General features: G+C 42.8%; 1 protein-coding gene across 1 annotated transcript in view; it reads left to right on the forward strand.

Annotated features, from left to right (window-relative positions):
- The window catches only part of CLCN6 (chloride voltage-gated channel 6), a 194660-nt gene that overhangs the window by 78493 nt on the left and 103150 nt on the right, over window positions 1-13017 (forward strand). The window contains exons 7-10 of the mRNA XM_069241255.1: window positions 2920-3046; window positions 7120-7187; window positions 8336-8394; window positions 8726-8858. Of these exons, the coding sequence (XP_069097356.1) occupies window positions 2920-3046; window positions 7120-7187; window positions 8336-8394; window positions 8726-8858 (387 nt within the window). The remainder of the gene's footprint in view (window positions 1-2919; window positions 3047-7119; window positions 7188-8335; window positions 8395-8725; window positions 8859-13017) is intronic.

The following is a 13017-nucleotide window of genomic DNA, read 5'->3' on the forward strand; positions in this document are numbered from 1 at the left end:
GGATTTTCTATTTAAAGTATTAACAGCTATGGGATTCCCTTCCCAAATATCAATGCTTATTGCACTGCTTTATAAGGAATAAAGGGATAAATGGGAAGCTAAGTCATCAATAGCAACCCGGTAAGTAAATTCTCCATTGCTCGTGGGTAAGACAGGGCTTCCCAATTGTAACTATTCTTTTTGCTATTTTCAATGAACCACTGGCCACCGCAATTATACAAAATCATAATCTTGTGTCCATTCACCCCACTGCGCCCAAAATGAAACTACCTGTGGCGATGTGCCGTTGTTGCATACTGAACACTATATAAAATGTATTGAAGAACTCTTGAATAGATGGAATGTGTTTCAATTACTTTAATAGCTAGAGTATCGCTAATAAAAGTGAACATACTGCACCATTGCTTATTCTACCTTACCGCTGTACTATGCATCTCATACAGCAAATTCTTCCAAACATTACAAAGCGTACTTAGCTCCTTAATATGGAAAAATAAGACACCCTGAAAAGGGTGGACTAGCACTTCCTGATTTTCGGCAATACTACATGGCAACTAACATAAATCTAACAAGAATATCACAAACAGGTTGCTTTGAGAAAAAAAATCGTATTTACTACATTGAGCATAGGTGCAAATATATACTTTAATAGCGACAAAAAGGAGCCCCTTGACCTTATACTAGTTAAATATCAGATATTGAAAAGCCTGCACACAATAAATGCGCTAGTGAGTAGATTCCACTTATGCACGCCAAAATATTAATAGGTATCATTTGTAGTAATCTATAGGAGATACCTTGATGTTATCAAATCACTATGGGCAAGATAGCTGATTGGTTTATCATCACCAAATAAATTCAGTGTGATCAAATGGGTAATAAAAATTAAATCTGGGAAAGGCTGGTACTTATTATTATTTTATTTTTTTTAAGATATGAAAATTGTTACAATATTAGAGACCCTTCTGAACACAGATGGAGAAGTCATGCAGTACTGTAGAAACCTTAGCTTTGTGGCATGTGCAGCTGTAGATACTGTGCTGTGCGTACTTCTGCCACCTGATGTTGTGTTTGGATATGTGCAAGTTGTTTTTCTTTGAAGAAGTCTTTCGAGTTAGAAGATATCTCCACCCATTACTGGTAATTTATATGGGCGTAGGCTCCAATGTTGGATTGTTTTTTTTCTCCGCTGTCAGGTTTAGAGACATGTTCCTACGAGCTCCAGTTTGACACCGTGTGGTGTTCTCGCTGGGCCCTCTCAGATCTTTGCTACTCATCAGGGAAAATCAGTAAATGGCAGTGTCGGTTCTAAGCATCGGTTTGCTTTTGCTTTAGTTCCATGGTCGAAAAACTTCAACGCCCTGTATGAAACTTAGCCCCTTTGAGGCTCCATCTTTTCCTCCGCACCTGATAATGTACACATAATGGAAAGGTCTCTATTCAGATACTGAGCAATATACCATAGGCCATAGTCTATCAGATGTGTAACCCCTGTCTGTCCCTGGGCCATCAGGCAGCCTCCTATTTGGCATGCCTTTCCTTCAGGAGCAAGAAAACTCTCTGATTTCATTGGGATCGTTACTTCGTCTAGGCATCGATGGTGCACTACCAGTTAGCACCTGTTCGGGTAGAAGTAGATCGAGAGTGAGCAGCAACCGGAGCCTTCCGGTGCAGAGTTTAGGTACTCAAGATAGAGGAGCACTGTGGCACCGGTGTAGAGACAGATGGACCTCCACCCACACAGCGTCCACCTTCCGATGACGGTGGCAGTAAGTACCAGCATCCCACCTCCTACTACTCAACACCACTTGGAAGCTGAGCATTGAGTGTACAGTCCAGTTATGAGGCCTCTAGTCTGCCACTGCCACAAGGCCATGGTCTGCACCGAACTACTGAGCATGAGCCGACATACACACACAATCCTGCGTCGGAGCTACCCGCCAAGCCATGCCCTTCAAGTTCAACCGGCTCTTCGGCCCTGGGATCAAAGACATCCTCGAGACAGCTCTGGGAGTCCAAGCTTTTGGATCCCCAAATCCAAGTGCAGAGGGGTTTGACAAGGAGTAACATATCTTTCTTGCACTAGTCGCACAGAAGAAGCAGTGCTAGAAGTGATATTGGACCAGTGGAAAGTAAACTTTAATGCCGAGCTAAACAAGGAAATATGGTATGAGGTATCTTGCTACAGTCACATAGCTTTAGGAGGACCTCGTTTTAGGAGGATGCAGCTAAATGCACAGCGACTCCTCTGTTTCACATTGGAAATCCTACACTAATAAAACCAGTAAGTTTAAACAATGGCCAAGACACAGTGGCATTAATAAACGGGGTCATATTTGTGGTGTCAAATATTTATTGCTATCACTGCTATTCTAACATGATCAAGTGTTCCGTTGTGTCATTGATATTTTTCAATTGCTCCAGTAAAACAAGTATTATAGAAAATAATAAAAAAAGGCTCTCTAAAGAAGATAAGAATTATAGAAGGGCTATATTTCAAAGAATGAATTTAGTTACAAATATGAAAACAATCGAGGGCCTTTTATATCATATTTGAATTTATGAATTGCCGCAAAATATGAAATGTATGTGAAAATAAAAAAAACTGCCCATTTGTTGTATTTCATACATTGAACAAAGCTGTAATAAAATTTAAAAGAAAAGAAAAACTCTACCCAAGATTAAGTATATCTGCTGTATTATTGCTTTCCATTTTGTCTTTTATTCCTTTTTTATTGTGATAATTTTTCCCCTGCTGTTTTGCTCTTGAGTTATGTTTATTCACTTTTTCCTAATTCAGCCCATAATTGTACAGTATCCATATGCGAACATTGTCTGGGTCATGGCAAAATAATTATTTAAATATTTATTGTTTGCAGAAGTACTTACACTTTTCTTTTTTAAAATGCTTCCCTTCAGCCAGTGGCAGCCGGCTCAGGAATCCCTGAGATAAAATGCTACCTAAATGGGGTGAAGGTTCCAGGAGTTGTTCGTTTGCGGACACTAGTGTGTAAAGCCTTGGGTGTTCTCTTCAGTGTGGCAGGAGGTGAGCTCATCAGTAAAGGTATCTTGCAGTGTGTATGTATTGTTCAAGAGATTTGGGGCGGGGCCAGAGAGAAGTGAGGGAAGAAAGGAAAATCCCAAGGCAGGCGGACCAGAGATGAAGGAGGTGAATTTATAGGGTAAAGTGTTTTTTATGTATAGCAGGATGCAAAGATTTATGGAATCTTAGTGCATTTGGACAACACAGGTTGTCTTTGGAGAGTTTGTATATTTCTTAATCATCCGATGGTAATATTTTATTTGCAAAAGATTATTTAAATCATTAATTTTTTGTTACAAGAGTCTATTAAAAAAAAAAAAATTGTGTGTTTTATTTAATACAATTTTGCTGTTGATTGAGGGGTAACACCAATAAGTTCACTGATATAGCCAGTCAGGCTTTCCTGTCTACTTTCATGTTTGCTTTCCCTAATTGTTTGTAATCCCAATCATGCCACTTCTTCATGTCACATCTCCTTCGTTTCTTTTTGTCAGATGTCACCATCCATAATCCGATCTACTTTCCGACCTTGTCCATTTTCACTTCTCACCTCTCCATTCCTCTTCCTCCTCCCACAATGTGTCCCATTTCTTTTTCTGCTCCTTCCTACTTGTATCAATCTTATTTCAGTATTCTTTGGCTCAGGTTCGAACTCTAGGTAACTCGTTGGGCTGAAACCCCGCCTCATAGGCTTCCAGTTTAAAAACTGTAAAATCCCTGGATCCACAAAGAAACATAAAACGTTTCACCAAAGTGAAGTCTGTGCTAACATTTCGGGGTACCAAGAGTGTCTGCCCAGTTTGTTCACTGGTTTACAAAGGTTTAACCAATTTTCTCTCTTGTAATGAAAGAATATTTCACAATGTTGCAACAAACAGTGGTTTCAGGCTTCCTGGTTGCCTGTGTGGTAAAAGTGCTATTTCCTCCAGCTAAATGGCAACTGTGTAGATTTCATTGGACTGGAATAGTAAAAGGTTTGATGCTCAACTCTGTATTGATAATATTCTCTGTTGATCTCTTTACCGTGCATCATTGATGTTGAAATTAGATCAGTATAATCACCGTTCAGAATCCACCTTAGATCTATTCTTTTTCTCCTCAGTATTTCACTCTGCGGTATTTTAGGCATTGTTTTAAAGTAAATTAGTGACTTACATTGTATTTCTACACCATCTCCAATGCTCATCAAATGAGTTTGAATTATTTTCCTGATACAATGGCACCAGGCTGAAGTACAGAAGATGTAGTATTTAATATGACAGACATAAGGGTAACTGAGAAAATGGCTGGCTGTTTGGTGTAAAACTGAATATTTATAGGTAGTTAAAATAATCTGAAGCTAAAAGTACAGAAGAATGTTTGCTAAATCTGACTAAACTTTGAGTTGTTTATGTCAAAGTCAGGTGTGCTGTGAGCTTTAAGCTCTGCTGAAAGCTGTGTTTGTATGTTGCTCCTGTATCTTAGTTAGAATAATTTTATACAACTGCATTAAATAGGATTACAAAAATGCTTTTGTCTCTGCTTTCACTGATTTCACTGTAATATTGTTTTCTGTTATTATTTTTATAAGGACAAGTTCTGTTGTTAGCCATGTTACTTTATTCATGTTATTAGACTATTCTGTTTGTTGCCTGCCTGACCTACACTACTCAAAGTTCATGCTTTTCTCATTGCTTTATTGCGGACTTGATATTAATACTGTTTATATATGGCCTTCTTTGGCTGCTTGTCCGCATTAATACAATTATAGGATAGCTCGCCTCTCTATTTGAATGTTTGTTGGGCACATTTTTGGAGGGGTTTATTGCTGATCTCGCTTCTCTTATTTCCTTGTTCTTCTCCCAAACACAGTTATTTAGGCTTTCTTTTTTAATCTCTTTATTGGTTATAATACAGCCAGGTGGAAAGCGGCCATCTGTCCGCAAACAGATAAACCATGATGCATATCAAACAAATATATCAGAATCTGCTGGCCTTTACATTCTCTGGGCCCTGCTTGGCTAAGATACATAATCGAAAAACACATACAACTGACCGTCAGCAAACACCCATGCCAGACTTCTCACTTCCCTGTGTCCATCAGTGCTTTCCTCCACAGGGCTCATTCTCACGGAATTTCCATGTGAGGCCCCCATACATAATCAAACTTCTAGTGGCAGCCAGGTGCCTGATAAAAAAAAAATTCTTAAATTGCATACACCAGTGCACATTGAATTCCCAGACCACTGCAATGGGGGGTCTCTCCACGCCCCTACTGTTTTGTTTCGGTATCATCAGTGTCGTGTTACATAAAAAAGGGAGTAGCGGTTTCGGAACTGCTCGTCCCAGATACTCAAGGCTACAGTTGCGGGGTCCGCTCCAGTGTGTAATCTAAGACTGCTTAAAGTTCTCTCCCTATATTTCACTAGTACCGGGCAACTCCAGATGGTATGTAATAGGGTACCTTTCTGCCTGCATCCCCTCAAACGCAGGTATGTCTCGCCCCTCCACATACAGAACAGTATTCATAAATGTACAATATGCCCTCTGAAGAAGCTTCAGCTGGGTAAGCTGAATTCCAGCTTGTATAGCTGCCTCTTGAGGGTGCCTACAGACCATTCCCAATTCATCGTTTTCCAGTCTGCCCAGGTACCCACCCATTTCTCTCGGAATTGCACCAACAGGATCAGGCTCTTATGCAGGTGGGTCGAGTGAAGTCGGGACAATACATGGCTGGTTGGGGGAGCTCCCAGGACCCTGTATTCTAGAGGTTACTCATCTGGGCCCCTCCCCTAACTCCTCCACATACAGCTGCAGAATGTACTGCAAACGTTGATGGTGTAAGTAGAGACCCCCACACAGTTCGTAGTGGGCCTGCGATTTATAGAACGGTATCATCTTCTGTCCCTTCCAGATATCACCCACCTTGGATAGTGGGTCCCATTTACCGTGACCCTCCATTGCCCGTAGTCCCTTCAGCTTGTCTGAGGTCCAGTGCTGGGTCTCCGTCATCAATTTATTTTTCCAGTCCAGGGCTTTTGTGGCTTTGTTTCACATCTCGACCACTATTGCTATGGGTATCTGCAATGGAGCCAGCCCCTTCCCCCGTAAAGTCTTCAGGTGTAATCCTTCGGGTCTCTTGCCCATCTCTCTGCTACCACGGAGGGTTCCCGCTGAGAGGAAAAGGCCCAGTCATTTATTGTCTGTAGTTGTAGTAGTAGAAGCATAGGTCGAGGAGGGCCATTCTCTCAACCAGTGATTTACTAGTAAGGAACGTTCAGGCGATACTTGGCCTCCTGCTGCATACCCCCCCCCCCACCCCACCCACCTTCCCCCACCACACACTACTCAGGGGCTACCAGCATGTTAATCACCTGTAGAAAGCATTTGGCAACAACCTTTGCCAGGACTTTGCCCTGATATCTGACATGTGTAGTCTTTAGTGAGTGATCTGAGGTGCCCCATGCTAGGATGGTGGTATGCCCAAATCTACCCATTTGATGTCTGGGGCTCAACAGAAGTAATACAATCTGGATTATAAGCATAGCTGATTGGAGTAGGTGTATTGTCACCTACCTGGGTGTTCCTCCTGCTACAGGTTGACCAGGACCAAAGTGTCCCGAAAGGATGCCAAGCATTAGTCCCATGTGGGCCTCTCCCCTGTTCTTGTCATCCCGTCCATGTCGCTTTGATGGATTAAGTTAAGGCCCCCCTATCAGGAGGATAGCTTTGGGCACCTCTGCTAGCCAGGCTCCCATTCTATCTAGCCCCACGGACTGTAAGCTGGGGGTGAATAACAAGTGGCGAGTGTCAGATTTATTCCATTCCAGTGAGATGTGCCTCCTGAAGGAGAATTATGTCTGGGGTCTGCCTTATGAGGTATTTCCACATTGCCCCCCTCATCAACTTGCTCCCCAGGCCAGTTATATTTGTACTGCCATTTCGTGAGCTTTTTAATCTGTACTTGTTTTACTGTTTGCTTGCTTAACTCGAACTGAGGCATGTTTTTAGTTTCATGCTTTTCCTTCTCTTAGCACACTATTTTGCTGTTAGCTGTCAAGTCTGTAATAGGGCGATTTGTCACTATTTCCTTGCAGGCCTTTTTGTGGGGAAAGAAGGTCCCATGATACACAGCGGTGCAGTGGTGGGGGCTGGCCTGCCCCAGGTAAGTGTTAAGCCTGTGGCACTGAGCTTAAACCTTGCTTAGAAATTGTGGTTATATTGGGTGCTTAAAGCTCACGGTCTTCATAGTAGTTCTGAATAGGGGACTCCTAATCGAAAAAGCTGTATTTAGTGGAAACCATTTGGGGAACATCTTTCGACCTTCTCTAGGGCCTTTTGGATTTGGGCATAGCAGGGACTTGCCCTAGGAACTGTTAGAACCTGAAGTCTGACCATCTCTTACAATGCAAGGTTTGCATGTCATTGAGTAGGCTGACTTGCTCTGAGGGATGTTAGATTTGCTGAAGACCTGGGCATCCAATTCAGCCACTCGGTACCTCTGGTGGGATCTCGCCTGGGAGTTTGTTGAACGTGAGTTAAGTATTCAGCTCTGGGTTTTATTATGTTGAATTTTTAAATGTAATATTCTGTAAATGTAATATACTCTCAAGGACATCTTGAATTTTGGCAGCTGTACTGGTTCTTAAATTGTGGGGGCAAGTTTGGGAGGGAAGTGGGGAGGTAGTATGGGTGACACGTTGTGGATTGAGTAAGAAGTGTTACTTAATCTTGTGAGGTAGAACTTGTTTTCAGAGGGGATTCAAGTGCTGAGCTGTTGTTGGAAAATTATGTTTGGGTTAAAAACATTTTCTGTGGTTTTGGCATATGTCACCAGGTTGGTGAAGTGTGTTTAATGCTACATTTATGGGGAGTGGTAGCTATATTGTGTGACATTATGCTTTTGAAAGGAGAGGTGATCTCCCCAGGATACAGGATATAGCATGAAATTAAGAGTTCAGGTGGCAGGCCTAGTAGTGAATGCTTTCTGGTTGATCTACTGCGTGGCTGGTTTGTTAGATTTGATGCTGGTTTTCTGTTAAGATATTGTTTGTTACGAAAGTGCCATCCTGCTTTGAGCTGGGTGAGAGTGGTTCCTAATCTCCCATAACCCCCAATTTATCCCGGTATTTTGGCTACCAATTTACCTACTCTGTTCATTAATTTTCGGTATTATCTGTTCTGTGGAAGAAACGTTATTCCTGGGATTGAGTTACTATAGGGATGTGTGATCCAGGTAAGGAATGTGGGGAGTGTTGAACTTGCTTGCATGCTAGTTGATACAGGCCCTTTAATTACCTTCTCTCTCTCCAGTTTCAGAGCATTACGTTCCAGAGGATCAGCTTTAACTTTCCCTATTTCCGCAGTGACAGGTACAGAGTTGAGCGCTGGGGGATGTTGTGTGACATCTGGAGTGTGAGAAATGGCTCATCATGCACTGCCTATTCCACCCACTAATCTACCTTCTTTTTTACTTCTGTGTTAGCCTCATCTTTTGTTCAGCTCTCCTGTGCATTACTTAGTCTGTCTTTCCATTTCTCAGCACGTTGCTCACCTCTTGGATTTGAAGTTTTTTTGTATGTATAGCCTCCCTCCCCCTTTTTGGTCAGACCCTGGTGTCTTTGGTAGATGGAGTTATTTGGGAGTGGTACAGGTTGAACTTGAAGTTTTCGTAACCTACCTGTGTTATATTTTGCCCTACAGAGACAAGAGGGATTTTGTTTCAGCTGGAGCTGCTGCAGGGGTTGCTGCGGCCTTTGGTGCCCCCATAGGTGGGACTCTGTTCAGTCTTGAAGAGGGGTCTTCTTTCTGGAACCAGGGGCTCACATGGAAAGTGGTGAGTTATGGAAGCATTGAATTGCTGTTCAAAGGATTTTTTTGCTTTTTGAACGTCCTTTTCAAAAGCATTTTGTTTTCTTGTAAATTAGAACCTGACTTTTATCCCGTCAGAGAGTGTTAGAAGATCTGCATCAGCCACTTGCCTCGCAAGGAGACAGTGCTGCTGAGGTCATAGTTTTACTTAAATATGCTGCGTGGGTGAAGTGAATGGTAAAGGCAATGTCAATGCCTGCAAATGATAAGGATTAGAATGATTTGGAATGTAGCAACTTAGTATAAGAACAAGTTCTATATAGATTCTTAGCTGGTCAAGGTGCTACAAATTTTTAACATTGTAGCCACTGTGTTTTCTCAAAACGTGAGCATGTGGGGTGTGGAGATCAGTTTAGCATAGAGGGCATAATCTCGCATAATTTGGCAGAGGACATGTTAGGAACATAGGTATTGCTTCTTGGAGCGAGTGTCGCTCTTTATAAAAAGTATATGTATAATGGGCAAAACAGAATAGAGCGTAGCTCCCAAAATGGGCAGTATAATTGTAAAAGGTTAGGATGTGGAGAAAGACACTGTGAATTAAGTAGAGGGTTAGCAAGCAAAGGTTGAGCAGGTCAGTTACACAATCTTGCATGGCAAGGCTGAGATGGAGCTGAGATAAGTTTAAGTCTAATACAGGATTCAAAGGTACAGTGTGGACAGAAAGATGCAGCAGGTCGAAATTGTACTCTGAAACGGATACACAGAAGCAGGGCCTGTAGACTACAGAGCCTGGCATGCAAGGGGAATGAGAGTTAGAGGTGGTTGGTCTCACTGTCTTATTCATGGATAGGTGAAGATAGAGCAAATTAAGGTTACCTTCTGAAACAGGTGGCAGAGCAGTTGTGTATCATTTCTTAGAAACACGATTTTATATAATACCCTTATTGAGAAGCCATTCCACCTAAGCTGTTAAATGGAAATTTTCAAGTTGAATTTCCTAGAAACCAATATTTAAAATGCCTTTTTTTCTCAATGGATTTTTTATGTTTAAAGGTGTAAATGCCTTAAATCTTGAAAAACCTCATTAAAACCTCTGGTGGTTTTTCTATAAATTGTACATAGATCCTTTATCCCTGAATGTGTGGGTGGTAGGATGGGTGGGTTAAATGGGTTTAGAAGTCTGGATGTGTGGGTTGAGTGGTATATGGCTGGTCTGGGTGGTTATATGGGTAGAAGGTTAGATGGATAGCTAGATTTTCTTGGCTTTTGGGTAAAAGTCCCCTCAACTTCTTTTTTTTTTTTTTCATGAAACTTGTATATATTATTCACTGCGGAAAAAAATCACAAGAGTGAATTATGGTTCTAGCTCAAACTCAGAAAACCACTGAAATTCGCCAGTTATTGTTACCAATACTCACAACTCACAGAGTGGCCCAAACTTCAGCGGGCAACAAATCTTGCTGTCCACTTCCTTTGGTCTTGTTCTGCAAGGATTGCCCCCAGAACTTGGGCCAAGCCAGTGAGGATGCCCAAAATGGCTGCCTATGGCTAACTTCCGCTGTGCATGGCCTTCGGCTTTGTGTATCTGCAGTCCACTGCAGTGCCTGCTCCCAACCCAGAATGTACAGTCATCCCTGCGGCCAGGTTATGCCCCTCCCCAGGCCCCCCAATCCCATACTGCAGACAAATGTGAACAGCCTGGGTGGCCAGCCCCCACTGCCCATGGCAGTTGCAGTTGGCTGCAGTGCCTGGGCTTCAGTCAGACGCTGTGGCCAACCTGGCCTGGGTAACATGACCTGTGCACATGACCTGTGGCCCACAGTTCTCCCGCAGATAATAAGACTTGACCCTTAAAGCTTGGCTTTTAGCCTAGTCCTATTTTGTGTTTTGTTTTTGGACTTTGTGGTTTCTAGTTTAGAACCTCGTATCGATAGCAAGCATCATACCTGGGTACTGCAAACCCATACCAGGTTTGGCTGCAGGTGCAAACAAAAATTTATTTGGGAGCTTATTTAGAAGAACACATTTTTCGTTGCCTCCTCCTTTATCTTTTTACCCTCCACGGATCTGTGTGTAAGTTGGCATGCCAGACCTTATCTGACTACCCCAAATGAATGACAAATTTTGTGGCAATTCATCCATGGGATTGAAAATTACAGGTCGTAACCTTTTAGAATTCTATGGACCTCAGTGATTTACTACTGAAAGCCAGGGGCCCCTGCTTAACCAATTTTTAAAAATTGAACCTCAAAACAGTACAGAAATGCAGAAGCAAGTTTATGTAAATCAGATGCAAAAAGTATGAAATATTCTATTTAATGCAGAAAAACAGAGGTACTGAAAAATCGAAATTTTAATTGGAAGTTTGGAGCTTTTCAGAAACATGTTTTGTTAATAAGATGAAACAGTATAGCATATCACTTTGTCTTTTTGGTTCCTACGTCATGCTTTCTTTTTGTCAGCGCATACTAGTGCTTCAATCAAGGCCACCAATTGTTAAATTAAATAGATATGTAGCACATGGCTAATCACTCATGAGGTTATCCAGGCGCTAAGTAGGGCAGGCCTGAGGGGATAGGAGGCAGTCATGCCTGTTTTGTCTCGAAGAGCCATGTCTTAGGAAGCCCATGAGGGAAGGGGGAGGTTACGAGGTGTTGCAGGAGGTAATTTCAGGTCTTGGCTGCGAGCTATGAGAAGGAGCGTCATCTGCTTCTAGCCTACTTGATGCAATGGAGATGTGCTCTTGCCTGGGACACAGATCGAAGGAGTCAGGTGAGTTGGTAGATGTTAAGGTGGTGGTTGAGGTGCACTGGGCCAGGGTTGTGGAGAGCTTTTTAGGCATGGTTGGGTAGCTTGAACTTATATATGTCCTGGACTGGGAGTCATTGCATATTGTTGACGTTTGTAGAGATGTGGTTATTTCGTGGGATGTTCAGGATGAGTCTGACGGCAGCATTCTTGGTGGGTTAGATTTAACATAGAATATAGGCTGGGATTCTAAAGTACAGGGCATTGTCGTAGTCAAGTCTTCTTGTCATAAGAGCCTGGGTGACTGTTCCTCTGGTGTTCAAGATCCACTTGAAAATCTTGTGTAAGAATGATAAGGTGATGGCATTGATCTCTCTGCTCATAGAGAGGTTGGGGTCTAGGATAATCTCAAGGTTTCTTGGCATGGTCCGTAGAGGTGGGTGGGGGTCCAAGTTCAGAGGGCCACCAAGAGGCGTTCCAGAAAGAGTGGTCGTTGCAGAATAAGGACTTCAGGTTTTGTCTGTTGAGGCAGTTGTCAGGTCCTGGTTAAGTTGGTGAGGGAGAGGTTGAGCTGTGTGTTGATGACAAAGGATACTATGTTGATGCCTTGGGCTCTGATGATGTCCGTGAGGGCCATCATGTGATGTTGAAAAGTGTTGGGCTGAGCGATGATCGTTGAGGAACTCGCAGATGAGTTTCACGGGTTCTGAGGTTGTGGAGGGAAGTATAACCAGTGTTCTGTCTGTGAGGAAGGAGGATATCCACTTGAGGGCCAGTCTGCAGCTACCCAAGTGCTGAAGTTTTCTGATGAGTGAGTTGTGGGACACCGTATCAAAAGCTGCAAAGAGATCAAGGATGATGAGTGCAGCCAGTTCTCCTTTGCCTAGGATGCTTCTCATGTCAGCAGTGGCTGCAATGAGTGCTGTTTCTGTGCTGTGTTTCGTGCGAAAGCCAGAGCAAGAGCTGTCTAGGAGTTGATGGCATTCTAGCTGGTCTGTGAGTTGAGTATTGATTGCTTTCTCATCTGGAAAGGCAGGCGTGACATGCTACTGATGGTGTTGGAGTCTGTTGTTGGATTCTTCAGTAGGCATTGACTTGTGTATTTTCCAACAAGATGGGAAGGTGGCAGTGGTTATGGACGTGTTGATGATAGCCGTGTGCAGGAGTGAGATGTTTCTTCCAATATTGTATGTGAGTTGGGGGCGTGAGTATGAGGGGGGCCTCCTGAGTGGATGTCATTCATCCGATGGTGGTGTCTTCATTTGAAAGGGACTTCCAGTTGGTTAGCTGCTGTTTGTTGATGAGGGCAGGGTTCTGCTGGGCGTTCATATCAGTATGCTGTGGCTCAAATGTGTTGTAGAACTCAGCAGTCTTCTGTTTGAATAAGTTTGGGAGGTCGTAGCAGAGTTCTTGGGATGGGATGATGTTGGCAG

The sequence above is a fragment of the Pleurodeles waltl genome, chromosome 6, assembly GCF_031143425.1.
Source record: "Pleurodeles waltl isolate 20211129_DDA chromosome 6, aPleWal1.hap1.20221129, whole genome shotgun sequence".
NCBI classification, from domain to species: Eukaryota; Metazoa; Chordata; class Amphibia; order Caudata; family Salamandridae; genus Pleurodeles; species Pleurodeles waltl.